General features: G+C 38.2%; 2 protein-coding genes across 2 annotated transcripts; both read left to right on the top strand.

Annotated features, from left to right (window-relative positions):
- The first annotated feature begins 1006 nt into the window (after positions 1-1006).
- LOC128220125 (uncharacterized) lies at positions 1007-2203 on the top strand. Its single transcript, XM_052928390.1, has one exon. It carries the CDS (start codon positions 1007-1009, stop codon positions 2201-2203), a length of 1197 nt encoding a protein of 398 aa, XP_052784350.1.
- Positions 2204-4678: 2475 nt separating this feature from the next.
- Positions 4679-9125, top strand: LOC128218711 (uncharacterized). The gene is made up of 4 exons (XM_052926388.1): positions 4679-4802; positions 6211-6281; positions 6448-6584; positions 8037-9125. The coding sequence occupies exons 1-4, from the start codon at positions 4733-4735 to the stop codon at positions 8098-8100; spliced, it is 342 nt and encodes a 113-aa protein (XP_052782348.1). The 5' UTR covers positions 4679-4732; the 3' UTR covers positions 8101-9125.
- The last annotated feature ends 15529 nt before the right edge of the window (positions 9126-24654 follow it).

Genomic DNA, 24654 nt, shown 5'->3' with positions numbered 1-24654 from the left:
AAGCTGGCCCTTTACCCGTACATGCAGCACCTGTCGGACTAGTCGTTTATGGAAAGCTGGCCCTTTACCCGTACATGAAGCACCTGTCGGACCAGTCGTTCAAGGAAAGCTGGCCCTTTACCCGTACATGCAGCACCTGTCGGACCAGTCGTACATGGAAAGCTGGCCCTTTACCCGTACATGCAGCACCTGTCGGACCAGTCGTTCATGGAAAGCTGGCCCTTTACCCGTACATGCAGCACCTGTCGGACCAGTCGTTCATGGAAAGCTGGCCCTTTACCCGTACATGAAGCACCTGTCGGACCGGACGTTCAAGGAAAACTGGCCCTTTACCCGTACATGCAGCACCTGTCGGACCAGACGTTCATGGAAAGCTGGCCCTTTACCTGTACATGTAGCACCTGTCGGACGGACCAGACGTTCATGGAAAGCTGGCCCTTTACCCGTACATGTAGCACCTGTCGGACCAGACGTTCATGGAAAGCTTGCCCTTTACCCGTACATGCAGCACCTGTCGGACCAGTCGTTCATGGAAAGCTGGCCCTTTACCCGTACATGCAGCACCTGTCGGACAAGACGTTCATGAAAAGCTGGCCCTTTACCCGTACATGTAGCACCTGTCGGACCAGTCGTTCATGGAAAGCTGGCCCTTTACCCGTACATGCAGCACCTGTCGGACCAGTTGTTCAAGGAAAGCTGGCCCTTTACCCGTACATGTAGCACCTGTCGGACCAATCGTTCATGAAAAGCTGGCCCTTTACCCGTACATGCAGCACCTGTCGGACCAGTCGTTCATGGAAAGCTGGCCCTTTACCCGTACATGCAGCACCTGTCGGACCAGTCGTTCATGGAAAACTGGCCCTTTACCCTTACATGCAGCACCTGTCGGACCAGTCGTTCATGGAAAACTGGCCCTTTACCCTTACATGCAGCACCTGTCGGACCAGTCGTTCATGGAAAACTGGCCCTTTACCCGTACATGTAGCACCTGTCGGACCAGTAGTTCATGGAAAGCTGGCCCTTTACCCGTACATGCAGCACCTGTCGGACCAGTCGTTCATGGAAAACTGGCCCTTTACCCGTACATGCAGCACCTGTCGGACCAGTCGTTCACGGAAAACTGGCCCTTTACCCGTACATGCAGCAACTGTCGGACCAGTCGTTCAGAGTAAGCTTGCCCTTTACCCGTACATGTAGCACCTGTCGGACCAGTCGTTCACGGAAAACTGGCCCTTTACCCGTACATGTAGCACCTGTCGGACCAGTCGTTCATGGAAAGCTGGCCCTTTACCCGTACATGCAGCACCTGTCGGACCAGTCGTTCATGGAAAGCTGGCCCTTTACCCGTACATGCAGCACCTGTCGGACCAGTCGTTCATGGAAAGCTGGCCCTTTACCCGTACATGCAGCACCTGTCGGACCAGTCGTTCATGGAAAGCTGGCCCTTTACCCGTACATGCAGCACCTGTGGGACCAGTCGTTCATGGAAAGCTGGCCCTTTACCCGTACATGTAGCACCTGTCGGACCAGTCGTTCAAGGAAAACTGGCCCTTTACCCGTACATGCAGCACCTGTCGGACCAGTCGTTCAAGGAAAACTGGCCCTTTACCCGTACATGCAGCACCTGTCGGACCAGTCGTTCATGGAAAACTGGCCCTTTACCCGTTCATGCAGCACCTGTCGGACTAGTCGTTCAAGGAAAGCTGGCCCTTTACCCGTACATGCAGCACCTGTCGGACCAGACGTTCAAGGAAAGCTGGCCCTTTACCCGTACATGCAGCACCTGTCGGACCAGTCGTTCACGGAAAGCTGGCCCTTTACCCGTACATGCAGCACCTGTCGGACCAGTCGTTTACGGAAAGCTGGCCCTTTACCCGTACATGTAGCACCTGTCGGACCAGTCGTTCATGGAAAGCTGGCCTTTACCCGTACATGCAGCACCTGTCGGACCAGTCGTTCATGGAAAGCTGGCCCTTTACCCGTTCATGCAGCACCTGTCGGACTAGTCGTTCAAGGAAAGCTGGCCCTTTACCCGTACATGCAGCACCTGTCGGACCAGACGTTCAAGGAAAGCTGGCCCTTTACCCGTACATGCAGCACCTGTCGGACCAGTCGTTCACGGAAAGCTGGCCCTTTACCCGTACATGCAGCACCTGTCGGACCAGTCGTTTACGGAAAGCTGGCCCTTTACCCGTACATGTAGCACCTGTCGGACCAGTCGTTCATGGAAAGCTGGCCCTTTACCCGTACATGCAGCACCTGTCGGACCAGTCGTTCAAAGAAAAATGGAAAGCTGGCCCTTTACCCGCACATGCATCACCTGTCGGACCAGTTGTTTAGGTAAGCTGTCTGATATAACTAACCTTTGCACTATTACTGACCAAACGCCCATGTCTTTTAAACAGTCTGTCTTAAATGTCATCGTCTGCAGAAACAGTAGCACCGCCTAATCTTAAAGAGTAAAGGCAATATATGTTTACATCCTTTACATGAGGCTTAAAAGTTTCTGAGATTCGTGGAAGGCAGTGTCGCATATGCCTGTCTAGTTGACATATAACAGTCTAGCATGCGGCACTATCTATATGCATTGTAATACTGCAAATAAAATCAACTAAGGGAGACTTTCCACTGTGCAAGACATATTTACAACCACTTTAAAACACAGTTACTGCCCTTGACTAAAATCAACCTAAAACGCCAGCATTCTGAATTTCAAATCAGCATTTGCAGACATACCCATTCAATTTTGTCATTTTACATAATAATGTTTCTCAGTCTTAGGTCAATCAAACCAAACGATATTTTCATCGATAAATACAACATAAAATGACTAATGTCACAAATCCGAACACTTTTTACAATTATCTTTGTGAGTTTTATTTGTAGAAAGTTGAAATTTTGTTTGACACATTACTGGTGAATGTGTCAACATCTGTCGAAGTTCAGGTTCACAACCTTGCCTTGCAAAAATATATGCGCATGAAATTCTGGTTAATAAGTTTGCTATTCTAATTAAAAGATGCACTTTTACGCCCAAATAAGATTTACCACAATTAATAAAAATGTTTTAATATACCTTAAACGATGAAATTCTTCTCGAAAAGAATAGTTCTTACGAAGAATAACGAGTTTACATGTAATTAGAACGAAAGCTGCAGAAAACACGGTATTTCTAACTTATGAAACCACGGTAGGTCACAGTTAATCTTTTAGCACTCACCAATCATTTATTTTGTTGTGTTTTCAGCTAATGAAAACACGGTTAATCTTGTAAAACACAATCTTGTTTTCAGTTATTAATAATTTCCGTAAATGCATTATTTAGTAAGTAGTTAAAGGTTTATCGCTCAAAATTTATGTTTGTTATACATGTTTATGTAAAGGTTTTGAATAAGAGTAACACTAAGCTGCCAAGTTATAATTTGTTCTCGCTGTGATTCAAAACACGCGATTCGTAAATGTAAAGCTTGATTTCTACGTATTTATAATTGTCTTGAATATAGGTCAAAATGACTGGATGTCTCAAAGATGCGCTCGTCATTCCTCCACGTGCTACATTTTGATCTTGAAGCATATACGAACATTAAATGGCATTTTAGCAAAATGCTAAACGAAAAGGAAACCGTGCAGGTGCTGCTTATGCATGCCTCGGTAAAGTCAATATAAATAGCCGCTTCAGAGTCTTTGACGATTATTTTTTGGCGACTCTATGAAAAGGTAACAAAATGAATGTCCAAATGTTAAAAAAAATCCCTACACATTATTGTGGCTAGCCCCTGTTTTGATCTAGATAATCGAATTATCGATCACCTGAAACAGACGCGTGTTTTAACAGGTGTTCGGGATTTGTATCCTGTTCATATTTGTTCCATCAATCAGTGAGAATCATTGAATGACCAAAAAGTTTGACCAGAAATTAAGATCAAATTTCTGAAAAATTGCTTATTTATTAGTTTAAGTCAAACGTCATTTTAACACCTTGTTCGACTATCATTTGTATGAACACCGTCAATTGATAATGCAGAATGTGTAAACCTAGGGTTTTACAGAGTGGTTGAGTAATTGGTACGGGTGAATAAGTGCTTACAGTACAGAAAAAAGTTGGGTAAATGGGTAATATAAACTACAATTTTGAAAAAATAATCACCTGAAGCCAATTGTATAAAACTTGGATAAGTTGCCCAAAGGTTATATTTTAGTTAGTTTTCACATTTAAATGATTTCATTGGTCAATATCAATATTCGGATACATATTGACAATAAATAGTTTTGCCAACGTTAGCCAAACCAAGGACTTAACCAGTTTTATACAATTGTCCCCTGGAGCATCGATGTCGATTCATTTATTACTTTTATGTACACTATTAAAGCTAACTCATGCACAGATATTAAGCTTACGTTGCTATTCGATCGCTAACTCCAGTAAATAGTACCCCTTTTCAAGCATATTTAACAGTAGTAGCCATTATATTCATATCGCTGGAAGTGCAAGGTGAAGGTTGCCCACCGTACCACGTGATAATAGAAAATAGCCTAAAAATAGCAATACCAATGCGAACCATCTCTCATATAAAATAATTTGAAAATAACCGCTGTGACGTCATCCTTCGCGCCCGCGCAAATCGCTTAATACTGATAAAAACGCACCCAGCCATATCAATCTTACCTATAAGACCATCGCATATAAAGCGGTGTGAGCGATCGCTTGGCTTATTCACCCAGACTTGTCAGAATGCTTCGTTTCCTTCTTCTGGGACTATGCGTGTCAGTGTTTGTTTTGCTTCCTTCTGTTAAGGCCGACGGTATGTTTCTTATTTTGTTGTCTTCTTTAGCAATGAAAACTATTTCTTGACCGCATTATAATACTAACACCAGTGACAATTTGTCAATATCGATCTCAAATTACAGTTATAAATGTCATGCAATTTCAAAGGAGAATGTTATAATTACAACATTTATTTTAGTTTGTTGTATTTTTTTTACTAAGAGATCATTGGTGTTTAAATTATGGATGGTGCGACGACTGCATAAGAATCATATACTAATTTATTAGTATAATATACATTGTTTTATTTTCAACTCCTATTCTATGTGATACATAATAATAATAATAATAATAATAATAATAATAATAATAATAATAATAATAATAATAATAAATAAATAAAAAATAAACAGACGTTTCGTTGTTGCTAACCATGTTTAAACAGCATTTTGAACCTTCGTGCACCTACTCTATTCCAAGCAGCTACAAGCCCGGGTTCGAATCTATTCCTATGTTTTGTTCTCCAGAACCACTGGCTGTTCAAAGTTGTATGATAAAATAAGGAACTATTATTCGTAAAGTTTCGAACTGCACTTTCGAAAATCTCTCCGAGATACGAAGCCGCTCGTATGACTCTGAATAAAACGGTTCCATTGTTTTTGGTATGGTGACTAATAATATTTGTCATGTGTTCCCGTTCCGGATAGAAAAATCCGACTCGAGGGCACCTGCGTTGCCAGGTAACGAGGCTTGCCGAGTTACCGGCTACGCAGCGTGCCCGAGGGTCAGATTTTTCTATCCGGAACAGACACACATGATAGATATTTTTCTAGCATACCTTAAATTACATTTTTTGTGCAGAAAATACATAAGAAAGTGCATTTTTGTACATTTCAACAAAAAGTGCGTGCGATGACGTTTACTGACGTCATGACGCGCAGTAATTTGTATTCACTGCATACGTCAATAAGTTCCTTCGCTATCACGTCTTTTAAGGGTTATTTTGTTTTGTTTTTAAGGTTTATTTTTGTAAAGTTAATGTTAATGGAACTCATCTATTGAAATCTCATAACTATGGTTACATTAAGTGTTTAATAAAAGAAATTGAAAGTATTACGTCAAGGTGCGTGACTCATCTGGCATGGGGGGATGCCAGATGGAGTTTTCCAGCACGGCTGAAATCACCGGAAATGCCTATCCGGTGTGCTAGAATGTGATGTCTTATTGGCTGCAATTTGTTCCATTGTGATAATTCAATGAAATTAAAAGAATTAACCCATAACATCCGAATATTTTAACAGCTACATATTTCAGACAACCAAGGCCAGGTTGAACGTCGATACTCATATAACATATTGCTACTATCAATCGCCGAAGAATTGCTTAAATATATATACTTGACGTTTGTCGGAAACTGCTCGATTATGTCTCTTTGTCTATTACAGATGAACTTACCGATCAAAAGATCCTGGAAGCTGTTGAAAGAGCGCTAGATCGACAACTCAAGGATAGAGAAGTAAGACAAGAACTAACTAGCTAATGGTTTGCTTCCAGTTTCGTTCTATTCCGATTTCGTAAGCAAAGCTTCGAAAATTATTCAAAAATGATAGTAGGTTAATCACAACCGTTAACAAATATTTTCGTCGTATTGTAACTGGTTTTGTTTCTATACCGTTGTTAAGGTCCAGCAAACTGATGACACCGATTCCAATACAGTCGACTGTGGTGGAGAAGTTGAATGTTGTTTTCACCAATGTGACGGTGATCTGAACTGTTCACTCAACTGCATACTTAAAGATGATGAAGACAACCAAGAAAGGTCAATAATTACACGTCATTATGTATATTTGTTGCTTTCCGTTCCAGCTTGCGAAGACAAATATTTGTTTCAGTTTAAGATCGCAATGAATTTCACACCGTCAACACCAAAAGTAAATATCCATTCGAAGTACAACTCTTGGTGCAAATTAGGTGAAACTATTGCAAAATTACACTGGAACGGGTGAATATTTGTTTATTTAACGCAGATTCTGATCTTTTTATAGGCTTCGGCCCAAGTGATGTTAGTTTTGCACACAGTGCACAGACAGAAGTGTAACACTAGTAAGAGTTACACTGGTTCTTTAACGTGCATCAGCGTATAGCATGGTCACATGGGACCACTGTTAACTAGTGTTTAAGTGGGTAGGGGGGGAATCGAACCTGCAACACTAATTTGCCAGTCCATTGTGTTAGCACTTAGCCAAGAATTTTCCACTTATAATGAAACAAACCATTTTTCTCTTGTTCATATAGTTTTGTCGTTGTTTGTAGTGGTCAATGTTAAAATCATGCCAAAACCTATTATCTGTACGTTGGTGAAATAATTGCAGTTTTCGGCCTTCGGACATTATGATAACAAAAATTAATGAAATAATCATTAATAAAAAATGCCAAAAAAAGATTTTTTTCTACGTTTATTCGTTCCTTCCAAACTTCTTTCTTTTAAAGGGATTGTCATTTGCGCATTATTATCTTGGCGATTTATGAAATTTACTTAACTCATGTTTCCGTAGCAACCGCGGTGTTCGTCCATACTTGTTTCAACTGCATTCATAGTGTACGTTTAAAACAGCCTGATTGTTTAAAAATACTCAATGGATCATCACTTTTGTCATTACTTTTCTCAATTTCTGTTCCATAAGGATTCAGTGCTAAACTGAAATTAGTATACGCTAATTCTGGTATGGATACGCGAGTAATTCTTTTTATTTCAACAAATGACTTACTTTTGCTATGACATATTGTGTTTGACGTCTAATATAGAATTCGAAATTTAAAATGCATGGTCTTACTTACACGTTTCTTACGCAATGTTGAAAACATCATCATGCTATTTTCCGTATTACTTCCTCAGTGATAGTTCAATTAATATCTAAATAAAAGCACGTCTTAAAGGTCAAAATTCGCGTGATGTGGCTCATGTTATATGCTATGTACAATATCATATATATTTGTTACATACACAACTAATGCCAAACTTAACTATAATAACAAATAGAACCAGCTAATGTCCAGCCTTACATGTCCTAGTTTCAACGCATGTTTATGAAGTTGCATATCGTCTTTTTGTTTCTACTTTTCTGACATCAAATATTCAAATGTATCACTATTTGGCCAGTTATACTTAATTCTCTAAGTTCTGAAGAAGCAGTACAACATAGTAAGAAATGATATTCAGACTCAACAGAGTAAATCTTTAACAACCTTTGTTTTCTCAATCAAATTTCAGTAAAAAGGAGACAAGAAGAAGATGGTGGCATTATAATCATAAAAACGGCAATCCAGTTGGATAACCTGTGTCACCAAAGCGTGTCTTGCTGTAACAGAAAGGCTATAAAATAAACAAAGCATGACAAGGAGTTTTACTAACGATAAAAAAGTGCTTACGATAAATGTTAATTAGTTACCTGTCGAAATTTAAAATTTGGTATTTAAAGTAAATATTAGTAAAGGGCCACGATATAGCTTGATGCGAAAATGGGTTATTGTTTTTTGTTGTTTTTTGCATATATCTTTGTAACCAATTAAAAAAGAATTATTTTAAGAAATGTTTTATATAAGGCCGTCGGTATTTAAATTGTTACAATTGATGCAATAAAATCATAAAACTGAGTTTATTAAACTATGTCTCTTAAAAAGTAAGATCCTCTATAATTGATGTTAGAACTCGCTGTAGCAAATAGTTTTCATCCTCTTATTTAAAAAGATTATAACAATTATAATAGTTAACCAGTTTGTTGTAACGTGGAACCTTTTTATGTATATATGCTCGTTTTTACTACATTGTTACTATGCATAAATATGTCATTGGTCATTATAAACATATGTGTTGTTGACGATGTACATTGTACATGTCTGCCTATCGGTCTGTTTGTCCGTATGTCCGTATGTCTGTCTGTCTGACTGTCTTTAAGAGAAACAGCAAAACATAATCCTGAATATTCTATAATCATCACTAAGTTTGTGAAAATGAATAAATTATGGCAGCAAACATTTGTTTAAGATACGAGTATGAAGATTATGAAAACGATTGTTTTTCGAGCAAAGCTCTTAAATGGAATGTATGTTAACAATAGAGGTGTTACATCTGGTATTGCATATCACTAGTGCTAGCTTTTTAACTGTTAAGTTGATGATATGAGCATACTCCAAAATAAAGAAAGTTTCTTGCAATGAGCATGTTTAGATAAATTTTACAACATCGTATATTTGATTAAAGAAAGCAACACCCGCTTGTGTACTTATTATACGTGTAATATTTATATTAGCATTTCTTTTTCCCGTAATAACCCTGTCCCTATCTTGTAAAATAAATTCTGAAAACTACCTGTATTATATGTTTGTTCCTCCTTATAGACCTGGATGTTCAGCGGTATTGTAGGAAAAGGTCTGGGATATTTCTGTGCAAGATTGTATCGGTTTAAGTGCACCAAAACGGCCCAAAAAAATGAAAGCTTTAAAATTTGTAACTCTTTTACGGTATGGTTAACCCGTTTACAAAAAATGGTTACAAAAGCAAAAGGCCCATCGAATTCAAATATTCAGACCGGCATATCACCAGAGCTATGTGAGTCAAGTTGTTACTGTATAAAGAGTTGCTGTTGAATTAATTTAGTTTTACATTACAAGTGTTACAATGAGCTACAAATATGTTTCTCAGACTTGAAAACAAATTCGTTTCAGGCGGATGAATCGTGTTTGTAGGCTGGTTAATCAATAGGGTTTACTAGGTATTGATACTTCAGATACTTTCAGAACTAATGGTGTGTTCTTCTGTGAAAATTCTGGGTACGCCGTTACATCAATTGCATTAAAAACGTTTCTGACCGTCATGCCATCAAAGCTTTATGGTTACATTGGTGACAATGAGTTGCAAATGGATTTCATGAAAATGTTTTTGTTTGTTCTCGGCTATTATGTGTGTACAGTGAATACATTACTTATATTCAGGTATAGTTTTCCAGTCGTAAAGTTCTCGTGATGTTACATCGATTTAGGCATACCGTCTCATTGTATACAGGGCGACGTCAAAATATGACGTTATTGGCCGACAAATTTAATTTTAAGACCGCAGGCCTACAGACATTGGTACCGCAAATCGAAATCAGGTATCGTCGGATCTTCTTTTTGGCATGACATGTTAAAGAATTAAGGCGCCGGGGCTTCACAATGGGACGTAAAATGTTATGCGGTTATAAACAGTGGTAACTGAAAGACTTCTTTAGTTAAGCACGTTCAGTTTACAACGTCAATGACAATTTAAAAGAAAGCCGAATCATCTTCAATAAGTCTTGGTTAAGAACCGAGGGGAATATATAATATTGATTATGGATAATTGCGCAGAACAGTGGAAAGATCTTACTTTTTGTACTGATAATAGTAAAACTTTCTCAGACAATATCGTTTTTAGCTCGACTATTCGAAGAATAAGGAGAGCTATACTACTCACCATGGCGTCGGCGTCGCCATCACAAGGGTTTGCATGCAAGCACCTTTTAGTTATTTTCTCAGTAAATGCATCATTTATTGCATTGAAACTTTGGATATGTATTCCACACTATCTTTCATACTAAATTAATGAAGTTAGATAACACTTATTTGAATATAATGCCATCCGACCTACTTAATTAACCAAGTAAGATAACTCTAGTTTGCAATAAATTCAAATAATGGCCCCTTTTTATTCGACATAAAAATTCTGGTTAAGGTTTTGCATGTTACCACTTTTAAGCCAATACCTAAGCGATTAATTGCATTGAAACTTTACACACAGGCTCCGACCCATTTAACCTGCCTATTTAATCAAGTAAGATAACTCTATCTTTCGTATTATATAATTTTTGCCCCTTTATTATGCGACTTAGCAATTTTGGTTAAGGCCTTGCATGTTAGCACACATAGGATAATATCTCAGCAACTACTTGATGTATCGCATTGAGACTTTATAAAATGGTATTCAACCACCCAACCTACTTGAATAACCAAGTTAAATAACTGTATTTTGCAAAAATGGCCCTTCATTATTAGACTCAGACATTCTGTTTAAAATTTTGCAAGTAACCACATTTATGTTAATATCTAGGCACATCATGTATTGCATTGAAATCTAAACTAACAGTGATCCTCACACTGAAAAGCGGCGGAATAGTCGAGCGCGCTGTCTCTGTCTAGCATAACATGCGATTAAACAATGGGTTTCGAATTAAAAGTACTTACTAAATATGCTTTGTGATGGTATATTTATCGCAATTGTTGTATTCCAACGCCCAATTTGATTCAGTAACAAACGTTTACCTATTAGTATCGTTTTGGGCAAACTTTGCAAGTGCTTTTCACGTTTTTTTCCAAGAATGGTGCACTATATGAAGTGGTAAGGGGGCGTGTTCCCTACAACACCCAGCCTATTCCAATAGTGTGGGTACTATACCGAGCACAGCCGTGATACGGTATTTTTATCATTTGGTGGCAACCCATGAGCATGTTTTTAGCGAGTAAACGAGTTTCCTTGAGTGATGACCTATATGAGGTGGAAGGAGGACGTTCATACATTTGCATTTTCTAGGTTGAACTCGTTCTTCTAAATCTTATAGAGTGCCGAACTCTGCAAGAAAATGGGTTTATTATCGTTTTGCGGTCAACTTCCTGAATGTTGTATACGTGTTCACCAGTTTTACAAGGGTGATGACCAGTTTAGCGTGCAGGTGGAACTCTGCTTACGTCACCCTAGCGAGTACTAGACGCTGCAGGAATACGGTTGAAGCGCCAACATTCCGCGAGCCTTAAACGAGTTAACGAGTTTTTCCACAGTTGTGACTCACTAAGTATTACTCCGCCTTCTTCACCCTAGTGAGTACCAGACTTAGCCGCTTTTTGTATCGATTTTTGTGGAATTTTGGCCAGCTTTGCAAGTGGTTTAAACGAGTTAACGAGCTTCCCAAGTATGGGGACCTATATGGGGTGGTAGTTGTATGTATCCTCTACAATACCTTGTACGTGGTTCTCCGCCTACTTCACTCCGCCTTCTTTGCGCGGATTAAAAATGGTGGCGGCCTCATCACGTTTTCGTATATCCTTGCTACTGTTTACGAGGTCTATATCGAAGTTTGCCGGATATGGATGAGTTGTTACGATTTGGCTTCACTCAGTAGGATGTCCTCATTTGGAGGAATAAATCTTTAAAAAGAAGTATATCAACTATAGTGTGATGACCGATTTTTGTGAGTAATACGAATCATCGTTGATGTTGGAAATAACTGTTACTCCTTTTTCCCCTTCTTTTGTTCTCGATCTAGATTGTGTACGTACCCAAACGGAATAAAATCATGTCCTATCATACACTCTGCCATTTGATCTGAAGCTAACCTGAACGAGGTCATCTTTGGTGACCTTACTGTCACTAAATAAGAGGCCTTCATACAAGTTTTAATTTAATAAAAAAGATATTGCATGAAAATAATTTATACAACGAAGGCATCAGTGCAAATTAGTGATGAAACGATAATCGAGTACAATCGATAAATCGTTGCTGACAAGGTAATGTCGGCGACAATCGATAGTGGTTGTCCAAAATCGATGTCGCTAATGTTACTTCCTGTAATAATGTATTTAGTGTTATGCCGTAAAAGTCCAGTAAATGATGTTGTTGTTTTTCTGGTAAATCTTCGTTAAGTTCATTTTATCGAGGGGGGGGGGGGGTCACTATCTTACACAATAGCGACGCCTGTTGATGACGCCGTGACCTCGGAAAATGATGTATTTCCCTACCCAGGCAAGTCAGGTCGAACGTTTGGATGTTTTCTTGGCTTCTTACATGTGTTTTGTCATTGGCAACCGGGTTTGAAATTTAATTTTTGGAACAACCTTGATTAACAGGATGTCTGCAACGTTAAACAAGGAGACAAAACAAATTGGTTTTGAATGGCATTCACTTTTGAAAATAACAAGTAATTGGAAATTCCAATACAAGACCTTTTTCTCACGAGTTTTCGGGAAAAGACGGAAATATTTCCATCCTTAAAATATTGTTTTGTGTTAACATCGGCTGGCTGATTTTGACGTTCATTTAAGGAATGAATCGCGGGATTGATGTCATGGGCTCGTCTTCGTCGGGCAATTATGCCATCATCGCCCCCACCTGACGTCTTGATTTCACGGGTGGAAACGATATTCATTTTTGCGGGAACGAATTTCTATAGTAAAATGTTACCTTATATATTTACATGTGTATTTTTTAACCATAAGTCACTTTTAAAAGAAACAACATTCTTTAGGATACACCTATTATATAAGCAGAAACATTCACGAATGCTCGCACATTGATAAATTAAGCCACATGCTGGTCGTCCAAAGTGGAGCACGTTATTTCCTGCAAGCGTTGCCATTGGGAAGATTGGTAAAACCTGAACCAGAGCAATTGAACGTGACCGACAAGTACAGCTACACGATGGAGCAGCCATTGAAATACCAGTTTGGGTCAAAACCACCATATCACGTCAACGAACAGATGGGTGGGAAACGGCGCTCATCGTTTGGATTAATCGGGCTTTACTAAAATTAATGTGTTAAGCAAAAATGAAAAGAATGTAATTTGTATTACTTATATACAAATTGTGTGAGAGTTCTAAAACATTTTTAATCAAAGTAAATATTGCAGTACGCATAACAAAATTTGCCGGAAAAACAGAAATTTGGATACAATTGTATACATAGTTTTATCCAAATAAATGTATCAATTGACATTATGCCTAAAAGCAAATGTTTCTAGAATGCTAAACCTACTAAATAGCGAACGCAGTTTTCTTATAATTTGTTTTCGCAATGCAAACTTCATAGTTAATTAAGTAATAGTTTAACAAGCAAGCTATGCGTTTAAAGAAATAAAAAAGGAGCACTTAAAATTGGAAAACGAACTGATCCTCAGATAGTAATAAACATCGAGTACAGCAACAAAGGCAAGATCTGCAATAATGTATGATCTTGCCTTGAAACTGCCCATTACATGTAATATGACACACCAATTCGTCATACATATTGCAGTTGAATGTAATACATTAGGAAGAGGTTCTTTAAGACAGGTTTTAAGGGTATGGTACAATTACTTAATGGTTGGAATTTTTTAAGCAACTTTGCATATTTGGCGGAAACGTGCACACGATGATGACCTTGACCAAGTTACCGACATTGTGCATGTACGAACATATTATAAACGTTCGGATAAAGGCGTTCTACTTTTAGATAAAGCTATGTCATTCAAAATACCTGTTTAGCACATGCGCACATACGGCTGAAACGTGCAACCGATTACGACCTTGACATAGTCACCGTTATTATGCATGTACGAAGTTGTTCTAAACCTTCGTATGTTGCCGTTCTACTTTTACAGTGTGTATACCATCTGATAAATTACGTCATAAATGCTACGTCGGAAGGCAATATTTTGCTTAAAATGAAGATTAAAACCAAAGATAACTTTTCTTTTACTACACCATTTTTAATGGAACAAAGGGCAGTCTATGCTGTTTAAAGAGCCCTGCTTTCGTTTTATATTCGGAGTTTGATAACGTGATGAGTTTCATCAAACACTTCGACAAACCTGTTTCCAAAATAATGTTTTGACAGTGCTCCGTCAGACGGCCGTATTGTGAAAAGGTTTGTCGAAGTTTTTTTTAGAAACTAAACTCTCTATCAAACTCTAGTAAAAGCATAGAATGCGCTTTGTTTCATTTAAAATGGTAACAAAATAGGAAAGTTATCTTCGTTTAAAGTCTTTATTCGAAGCAAAATGTTGCCTTCCGACGTAGCATACAAGACGCAATTTTTTACGTGGTTTACACACACTGTTTTATATAATGCTAAATTTTGCTATGGACAATTACTATTACTGTTTCCACTATAAAGGTTTACACTTTACATCCCATTTGTTTTACTGAAGTCTCTTATTGTGTTGATTTTGCTCGCAATACGTGACTCATAGTTGAATTTGTATTGGCATATATAATATGTTGATTAAATAAAATCATTACCTGTTTGTTAGTCACAGTGACTCTAAATGTTCAACCTACACACTTTAAACTTGTAATATTTGTGTTAACCGTGGCCTTACTGCTGGAAGGACAATTTTATTGAACTCTTTGTCTACATTTTTTTCTCATTTTTTTCACATTATCCCTTTCATCTAATGATGTCAAATGCTTAGTTTAATGTCACACTAAATTGAAATACGGCATCATTAACTCCACCAGATGGGCCGAAATACAGCGTACCTAACATCGGTATCAAAATTATCAACCATATGGGCTGGAATACGACGTACGTAACATTGACATCAAGAATACTTCAACATGGGCTGAAGTATAGGGAACCTGACACAGGCAACAAGAATACCTCCACCTGGGCCGGAATACGCCGTACATGAAATTGGCATCAAGAATACCACCAGATGGGCCGGAATACGTTGTACCAAACATCGGCATCAATATAACCACTACAAGGGCCTGAATACGACGTACCTAATATATGCATTAAGAATATTTCCACATGGGCCGGAATACGGCCTACTAAACATCAAGAATACCATGTGCACCACCTGGGTCGGAATACGGCGAACATAACATTGGCATCAAGAATACCACCTTGTGGGCCGGAATACGTTGTACCTAAAATCGGCATCAATATAACCACTAATAGGGCTTAACATTGACATCAAGAATACCACCATATGGGCGAGAACACGGCGTACCTTACATTGGCATCAAGATTACCACTAGATATGTCGGAAAACGTCGTACCTAGCAGTGGCATAAAGAATACCACCTCATGGGCCGGAATACGGCGAACCTAACATCGGCAGCAAGAATACCACCAGATGGGCCGAATTTCGGCGTACATAACATTGGCATCAAGAATACCTCCACATGGGCCAGAATATGGCGTGCCTAACATTGGCATCAGGAATTCCACAACATGGGCCGAAATACGCTGTTCATAACTTCGGTATTAAGAATACCACCATGTTAACTGAAATACGGCGTACCTAATATTGACAACAAAAATTACCACCATTATTTGCCGGAAGCCAGCGTACCTAGCATCGGCATCAAACATACCACCTTATGAGCAGGAATACGCCACAACTAACATCGGCAACAAGAATACCACCAGGTGGGCCGGAATACGCCATAACTAACATCGGCATCAAGAATACCACCAGATTGGCCGAAAAATGGCAAATCTTACATCGGCATCATGAACATCACCACATGGGCCGGAATACGGCGTACCAAACGTCGGCATCAATTATAGCACCAGATGGGCCGGAATACGGCGTACCTAACATCGGCATAATCATATAACCATAAGGGCCGGAATACGGCTTACCTAACATCAGCACCAATTATACCACCAGATGGGCAGGAAAACGGCGTACGTAACATAGGCATCAATCATATAACCAGATGGGACGGAATACGGCGTAACTAACATCGGTAGCAAGAATACCACCAGATGGGCCGGAATACGGCGTAACTAACATCGGTAGCAAGAATACCACCAGATTGGCCGGAATACGGCGTATGTAACATAGGCATCAAGAATACGACCACAAAGGCCGTAATACGGCGTACCTAACATCGGAATCAATAATACCAAAAGATGGACCGGAGTACGTCGTACCTTATATTGGCATCAAGAATACATTGAGTTCGGTCGGAATAGGCGTACATCACATCGGCATAAATCATATAACCAGGTGGGCTCGAATACGGCGTCCCTTTTATCGGCATAAAATATACCACCAGATGGGCCGGGATACGGCATGCCTAACACCTTGGCAGTTCAATGTTTTTTTTATTTGGGCATTCCCACTGGAAATGACCAACTTCCCCACATAGAAACCGTCATTTCCACCACGCCCCCTACCACATCCCCTGTCTTGCTGACGAGACAGAAATGCTTTGTAAACCTCCCCTCCAAGTCAGCTAAGGCTTTCATGAAATTATGCGCGTCCGGTGTATTAACACTTTTTACACCCGGCGCCTTGCTTACAGTGGGGCCGACAGCAAATACCCGCTCGTTCTCCTTCGTACGTTTCGTAAGAGCAGGTTTGCTCTTACCGTACACAGCCGAATGAACGTGCTGGTATTTGCGTACTAACTGTATGGCAATCTGGATTGTACTGGGTTCTGTCGTACATATAGCATGCCCGACATCTTTATACAGCAGTCTCTGGCAAAACATGTATACTATTTGAGTAGTCATGAACTTTTCATTCAAATTACTGAACGCACGGATTCTCGGGGTCATAAACAGATCTACCAACTCTTCCATCGTCTCGTGCCCCAATTGGAAAGATTGCCGGAAGCTTATCTGAGCCCTCCTTGTCCCCAAAACTTCCCAACAAGGGGGGGATATGAAATAGACCCCTTTTGTTTACAATGCAGAGCATAGTGGTCTGCTGCTTTGCCTGTTAGGCATCAGCAGAGAGCATTGAGCCGTCCTGCATTCGTCTACCCTGCACAATCTGCATAGTTTGTAAACTTGAAATGAAATGCATCCCAAATAGTCAAACCATCATATGTGAGGTTCTTCGGCTAATTGCGCAAGAAAGCCAATGAGCCACTTTTTGCCCCATTCGCGGTGCTAGCGCCAGGAGAGACCTCCTTTGCGTTATCATCTGCGTCAGCAAAGCGCAGTAGGGGATTTTTTCGAGCAGAAATCTGCTGGCGACATAAAATGCAATTGACCCGGTGCAGCTGTGCGTACTGGTGTCGCCAGGCTTGCCACTTTCGTCTTTAAATCTGAATTTCCTGACGACAACAGGTAAAGAGCCGCCTGCACTACTCTAGCAACTTCAGGTCAGGTTAGGTTTAAGCTTGACTTTAGAATACCATACATTTTGTTATGGTACGTTTCATTCATTTTTTTTGTAAATGACACATTTACTTAGCTCGCTTTGTCGCAATGTGCAGACGACAATGTCATGGTCATGGTATCCAATCATTCTTCATGATCATGGGAACAAGTAAGCTGTATTTCTTTTTTTAGATTTAAAATGTTGCAGGACTGCTAAATTGCATGAAATGTCACCTCTTAAATTTGCGTAGGTTTCCTTTGTTATTAACGAGTGTGCAATCATGCTATCACAAAATGACCGGGTTGGTTTCTATCAGCTAATATAAATGAAACAAAATATCGTGGGACGATCTTTCAGTGCACCTGAGAAGGTCTGCAAAGAATTCTAGATCCGTCTTCGTACAAAAACATAACCTGGTGTTAAATAAGACGAGTAAATAGTTTGCCGTTTACAATCGTATTACCATGGGTTTATGTTATTGTAACAACGATGAACTGTATATGTTCTGTCCTGTTCTGTTCTGCTATTAGACAGTTATAATAATTATCCGCAGCCATTTGTATACAACTTGCTTAGTTAGTTTGATTTTTTTTTATGATTTGATTAGTTAAAGGGAATTGAACATGTTTTGGCACCAAAATATTTTTCCCGATAATGCATCTGAAATCCCTTATATTATAATTAGTTAACTCTTTGATACCGAAATTGCAGAAAATATACATTTAATTTATAACAAGTATTTTGCTTTTAGAAGGGTGCGAACCCATGCCGGTACATTCAAGGAAATATTACGAAACTGACAATAAAACCTCACGCCCACATGGACACAAATACTAACGTAAAGGTAACTTAACTCTTAAGCCTTTACTAATTACTAACATACCAAAGCAATTTAAAATCGTGGACTTCAAAGACAATATTTGAGCATATGTTGAAGAGTTCCAGCCGTCAATATCTTAGTTTTACATTCCTAAAGATTTTGCAAATTTTATTTCGTCATTAAAAATAAAATTCCTTTAAACAAAATCATGAGAGAGTCCCTTATAACCTGCACTCTCACGGACCGTTAACTCTTAACCGTTTTGACAACTTTTTTCTATTTTTTGTCTTGGAATGAGCCATTTGCTGCGTAAATATCTGCAAACCAGTGATAAAAGACTGCTGACAGACGATCAGATCGCAGATTTTTATATTTCAGTTAATTTCTTATATATAAAAATAATTATACAAAGAACTGTTCTGCAAAGTTAAGAGCTGATTCAACAAACTAAGTTTGGATGTTTTGGGCCTTTTTTAATCATTTCATTTATAGAAACTTTTTAAGCGCTCTGTATAATCTTGTAGATTATATCTTTTGCGTTTTATCCTTGTCTCCTGAACCAACGTCAAACGCGAGGCAAGTCATTTAAGTATCTATTTCAGAAATTGCAGTTTAATTGTCTGCTTAATTGCAGTAGAAACGAACGAGGTGTAATTTTTCCGACACTAAATCAATTTTTAATATATACTTTTATTTCCTCCATAATGCTATGAAGAGCAAAACTAGCAGTTTATAAATATGCAACAAACACGTTTACCACATGACAGTATACAATTAAGGAAATATTTAAACAACATTCACACTTATATCATTCATTTTTGAGTTCATATATTCGAATTCCACAAAAATGGTATTACCAGGCCTGTGTATATTTCATATTGCTTTATCAATAGCTACTTAACTGTATAAGTAAACATTAAGCACAATTTAGAGACCAACATTATATAAACACAATATCCACATTGCATGCATTTCCTAGACGAAATATCAAGATAAAATTGCTCAATGGATATCATATTATTTCTACAGATAAATAATATATATTAATAGTCATAACGATATATCAGCTATGATATACTAGCCGTTTCGCATTATGAGCACTACAGATGCAAATTCGATGCACAACTATTAAACATCACAATATGATTGCCTTTGTTGTCCAGCGACCAAAGATATGCTTGTTTATTGTCATATAAAAGTTTCGACATTAACTCTCCAACGTCCTCACGTGAGCACAAGGACATCAACTGTCGCCGTTTCTCAGCATCATGAGCATGGATTACATGTTTGTTCAATATGATATTCCAACATGATTTTGACGGGAATTTACCATAGAATATATAATCGCTAATATATTTTATGAGATTATACTTCTGTAAGGGTCTATATATTTCAGGTATGAATCCAAGGCTCTGTTGGTCATATTAAATGAATATCACCAACCTATGATTAAACTATTTTAGCGAGATGCGCATATGGCAAGCGGCATAGCTGTCCTAGGAATAGTAATTTCCTCTTGTCAATACAAAGCTCCACTGATGTAATATCAATTGCACATAGCGCAAAGTCCGTGTTGCTTACTGTGTACTGCTTATAGGACTGTATTAATTTAACACATACCATATGAGATCTCTTCAGTTTGACAAAATCGTTTTAGCATATGTCTGTCCATAACTCACTGCCAAATAGTCCTTTGGGTATAACAACGCTATTGTATATAGTTCTAAGGGTAATCGCATTTAGTGAATATGGGTTAAGCCCGCTGTTACAAATTTCTAAGAGTATACCACGCAGTTTTCGACATGAGTCATCGATAAGTTTTGAGGTTGATAGGGATGATGCATCACACAACAGTACAAGGTGCTTATAGCTATTAACAGATATTATAGTATTACCAAGTTTAAAGCATCGATTCATTTTAGCACGTCATCGTTTGTTGAAAACAATTACGGAACACTTAGATGCATTATATTCATAACGCCACCTTTTAGAGTAAGACTTACATATCCTTATAATTCAGTCCGTTAACATAAAAAGAAGCTAAAATCATGTCATCTGCACCAGTGATGTTGCCAACTTTCATTCGATATAAACATATACCATGCCCACTGGCTTCTAGCTGTTTAATGAGACCGTTGATATATAGTAGGTACAAAATCGGGACACTCCACCCGCCCTGGCGCGTTCCTTGTAGTATATCAAAGTAGGGAGAAAATAGACCTTGGTTTTTAACACAACCTTTCACGTTTTTATACATTTCTGAGTAGACAAGAAGTGCTGTTGGGTCTAGATTGCACTCTGTGAACAGTTTGTACATGATGCCGTCGTGCCAAACCGTATCAAAAGCTTTACGGTCTGTTCTTAAGAAGGCCAACTCTCGGTTAAAATTTCTTTACCGCAAGAAAGAGTTTCTTACTCAGCATACCAATAATCTTCTGGTTATGTCTCTAATTCAGTGTCACTATGACTACGCATGCTCTGTTTGATATAATAGCTTGACACAGTCTTTAAAAATAAGTTACAAACTTGTCAAAATAAAATAATGAGATTTGTACTTGACTTGGATTCCAGAGCCCATATTGACCCATCCCACTTTGAGTCCCTTAGCCTTAGAAGAGTTGAACAGATAATGTTGTGTCATGTTTTTAAGATAAAAAATGGCCTGTCTCCGGATAACATGGGTGAACACTTTATTTCGCAAGATTCCGTACATAATTATAGTACAAGACTTAGTCAAAGGGTTGGGTATTGTCTACCTAAAGTCAAAAGTCATGGTTCTAAGTCCTTTGCTTTCTCTGGAATTAAACTATGGAATGATTTACCTGTAGAGTTAACGGAGATCAACAGGTTACAAAGTTTTAAGGTTTCCATCAAAAGCCATCTTATGAACAGTATTTAAAATTGTTTTTACCTATTTCGGCTCAGGATTTTAAATTGTTTGCTAATATCTTTTTACAATTTTAGTAATGAGTTTTAAATCCTAGCTGCAAACAGGAGTGTCACTAAATCAAGATTTGACTGTGATATACATTTTTATGACTCAATAGTACTTTTAAACATGATTATATTTAGGTCCGCCTCTATGTCATGCCGCCAATACAAAGGACCACAATGGAAATAAGGGCTTGCCCTTTTTTGTGTTATCCTTGGTGTTGGTGTGTATGTCATATTTTACTCGTATGTGATATAGTATTTAATAATGCTCATTATTTTATCCTTTGTTATGTTGTGAACTATGTATATGCTTCCTATGCCGAAATAAAGCTATCTATCTACGGCCATCCATGAAACACAAGTATACTTTAGAGTGACATTCACGTGTATTAAACATACTTTCACGCAATGTAAACGACGCCATCAGGCAACCGAGTCCGTCTTGAAAACCTTCTTATTGATTATATCCTTGATTTGGTGTTTAGATCTTGTAAGCACGACAGTTTCAAACAGCTTAAATATTACGGCTGACAGAGTGATCGCTCAATAATTATCAGGGTTGTCTTTCTTATTAACTCCCTTGTGTCACTGTGTTACACTTTGTGACTTATTTGAAATTATCAATACTGTATTAATAGCTTTTGTTGTTAAAAAAATACTATGAGTCAAGATCTAGATTGTTGATACATGTTTTGTAATTTAACTTTAAGTTGCATAGATTTTTAAAACTAGTTGTTTAACTCAACATTCATTAAATAAATATATAGTTATGATAAACAAGTTCGCTGTTGGATATGTTTTCGAAGGAAGAGTAATGGTTTCAGTCATTCAATTCAATTAACGTTGTTTTTCTGACTTTTTGTGTGAATATAGTTGTGTTCTGTATTTATGTCCCATCTTTGCGCAACATCGACGTGCAACTTTCTTTGTTGAAAAAGAATTCTTCCATTAACAGAATAATTATAATGCATGTATACGTTAAAAAGAAATCCGACATACCGACCCTATTTTTGCAGCAGTAGGTAATAGGAAGCAACTGTTGTGGGTTGGATATTTTGGGGATTACAAGAGTGATTTCCCTTAATATTTGGTTAGATCCTATGAAGAAAAGCAGTTGAAATAGAGCGAAGTGTAACAGCACAAAGCAGACAAAGAAGGAAAACATGTGGCACTGGGTTGTATAGAGATGGTCAAGGAAGATAACTCCTAAGCGGATGTTGCAATCTGACAAGTAGGATATCAAACATGTGGGATAAGGTTTGGCTATACATATTGCTTTCAATTCTGATGAAGATTGGCAAATAAAATATTGGGAAAGGAGAATACCAACTGAATTTGGTCAAAGTTTGAAAAATTAAAGGGTTGTATTCCATGAATAAAGAATTGTTTATTAGACAAAGTGAGTTCAGTTAAGTTTTGATATTGTATTGGCCATAAATCTGAAGTAAATAAAACATGTATACCCTCTAATACTAGCCTATTAGTCATTGCACTTTAACTATGTTTGTTGGGTAATTTAAGGTTATGAACAACATCCCTACAAGCTTGCCGATAGTTTGCCTGTTCTCTTTTATAATCCAACAAGGTGTATGTGTTCAATGTCACCGCGACCGTAATGGTAATTTGTCTACTTACCTTAAAATCAATTAGGGATCATCTGCTGGTCAAGACCTACCTCTCTACCAAGATCGATGAACGTAGACCCAAGCATACACTAGTTATCAATCTGACAATATATTTTTATGTTCAAGGTCACCGCGACCATGACCTTTGACTTACCAATCTCAAAATCAGCATGGGTCATCTGCTGGTCATATCAAAATTCCTTACCCTCCCTTGAGGGACGGAATACCAATCATACTCTTAATCATAAATTGGAAAACTTTTTTTGTGTTTGCGACCATGGCCGTTGATGTATTGACCTTAAAATATTTAGGGGTCATCTGCTGGTCATGGCCAATCTTCCTAAACCTAAAGTACAACGACCTTAGGTTCAACCAGTTTTCAATCGGACATGGTTTGGTATACCGTTCGACGGACCGATGCATAACAATTGTCATCCCAGTTTGTAAAGTTTGGATAAGAAATACTTAAGCAAGAAAACAAAAGTGAACATGATCAATTTTTGACAATTCAAGGGTCATACCTTCAAGGTATATTGAAATCTGGTTGTTGATAAATCTTGGCGATAAACATTGTAAACTAACAAAGTTAGCACCAAGCTGATTAATATCCCCAGACGCTTCATGGACACAGAATGAATAAATGTCGTGTTCTGGAATGAACAACATGAACATGTGTACTTTAAAACTGACCAACGTTCTACCAATAAAGTTGATACTAAATGCGATGCGATATTTCTCAGATATGTTTTTACTATGTCAAGGACCATAAATCTTGTTAGAAGGGGTGAAATGTCCAAGAAATTGCATTTACTCTATTTCTTATGCTGACCAACTTGTTTATGAAGTTTTCTTAGTGAATGAGAAACACCTATGGAGCCACATGCGACACAATTGTTTTAGACCATGCTTTACTAAGTCAAGGTTCATAACTCTTTTTAGACGAAGTGAAATGTCACTTTAATTGCAGGAGTTCAATTACCCATGCTTACCAACATTCCAATGAAGTGTCATGTGTGTAGGTGCAAAACATGTTAAGCCCCTTACGACAAAAGATTTAACAACATGTGACACAGGATTGTCAAGGGCCATAACTCTTTAAACGTCACTTAAATTGCAGGTGTTCAACTTCCCATGCTTACCAATATTCGTTTTAAGTTCCGTGTGTGTAGGTGGACAAATTATTTTAGGACATGTGACACAGATCCACGGTGTTCTTAGCGTTGTTAGTGAGGAGCTATAACTCTTTTATCACGATGTGAAACGACGTCCATCTCATTGCAGATGCACAATGTTATTCCAATGAAATGGTTATTGGTGTAGGCGGAATACTTTTGAAACAACATGTAAAACTAGATTTAACTAAATGTGACACAAAAATTTACAGACTACTATGTTCAAGGTCATGGGCCATAACTCTTGTTAGTCATCGTGAAATGTCACTTGAATTTCAGGTTCACAATTGCATTATAATAAAATTTGATAAGTGTTGATGAATAACTCTGAGGACATTCACTCAATATTAACTTACAACCAATTCTTACTAAGGTTAGTGCCATAACTCATTGAGAAGAGGTGAAATGTCACACGTACAGCATTTCCCATGCTGACCAACATTCCT

The sequence above is a fragment of the Mya arenaria genome, chromosome 15 (assembly GCF_026914265.1).
Source record: "Mya arenaria isolate MELC-2E11 chromosome 15, ASM2691426v1".
In the NCBI taxonomy this organism is placed as follows: Eukaryota; Metazoa; Mollusca; class Bivalvia; order Myida; family Myidae; genus Mya; species Mya arenaria.
This window is presented reverse-complemented; position numbering and strand designations above follow the sequence as displayed.

Coding starts and splice junctions, on each gene's coding strand:
- LOC128220125 (XM_052928390.1), top strand. CDS start 1,007: ATGGAAAGCTGGCCCTTTACCCGTACATGCAGCACCTGTCGGACCAGT.
- LOC128218711 (XM_052926388.1), top strand. CDS start 4,733: ATGCTTCGTTTCCTTCTTCTGGGACTATGCGTGTCAGTGTTTGTTTTG. Junction 4,803..6,210: donor TCCTTCTGTTAAGGCCGACG/GTATGTTTCTTA, acceptor TGTCTATTACAG/ATGAACTTACCGATCAAAAG. Junction 6,585..8,036: donor GATGAAGACAACCAAGAAAG/GTCAATAATTAC, acceptor ATCAAATTTCAG/TAAAAAGGAGACAAGAAGAA.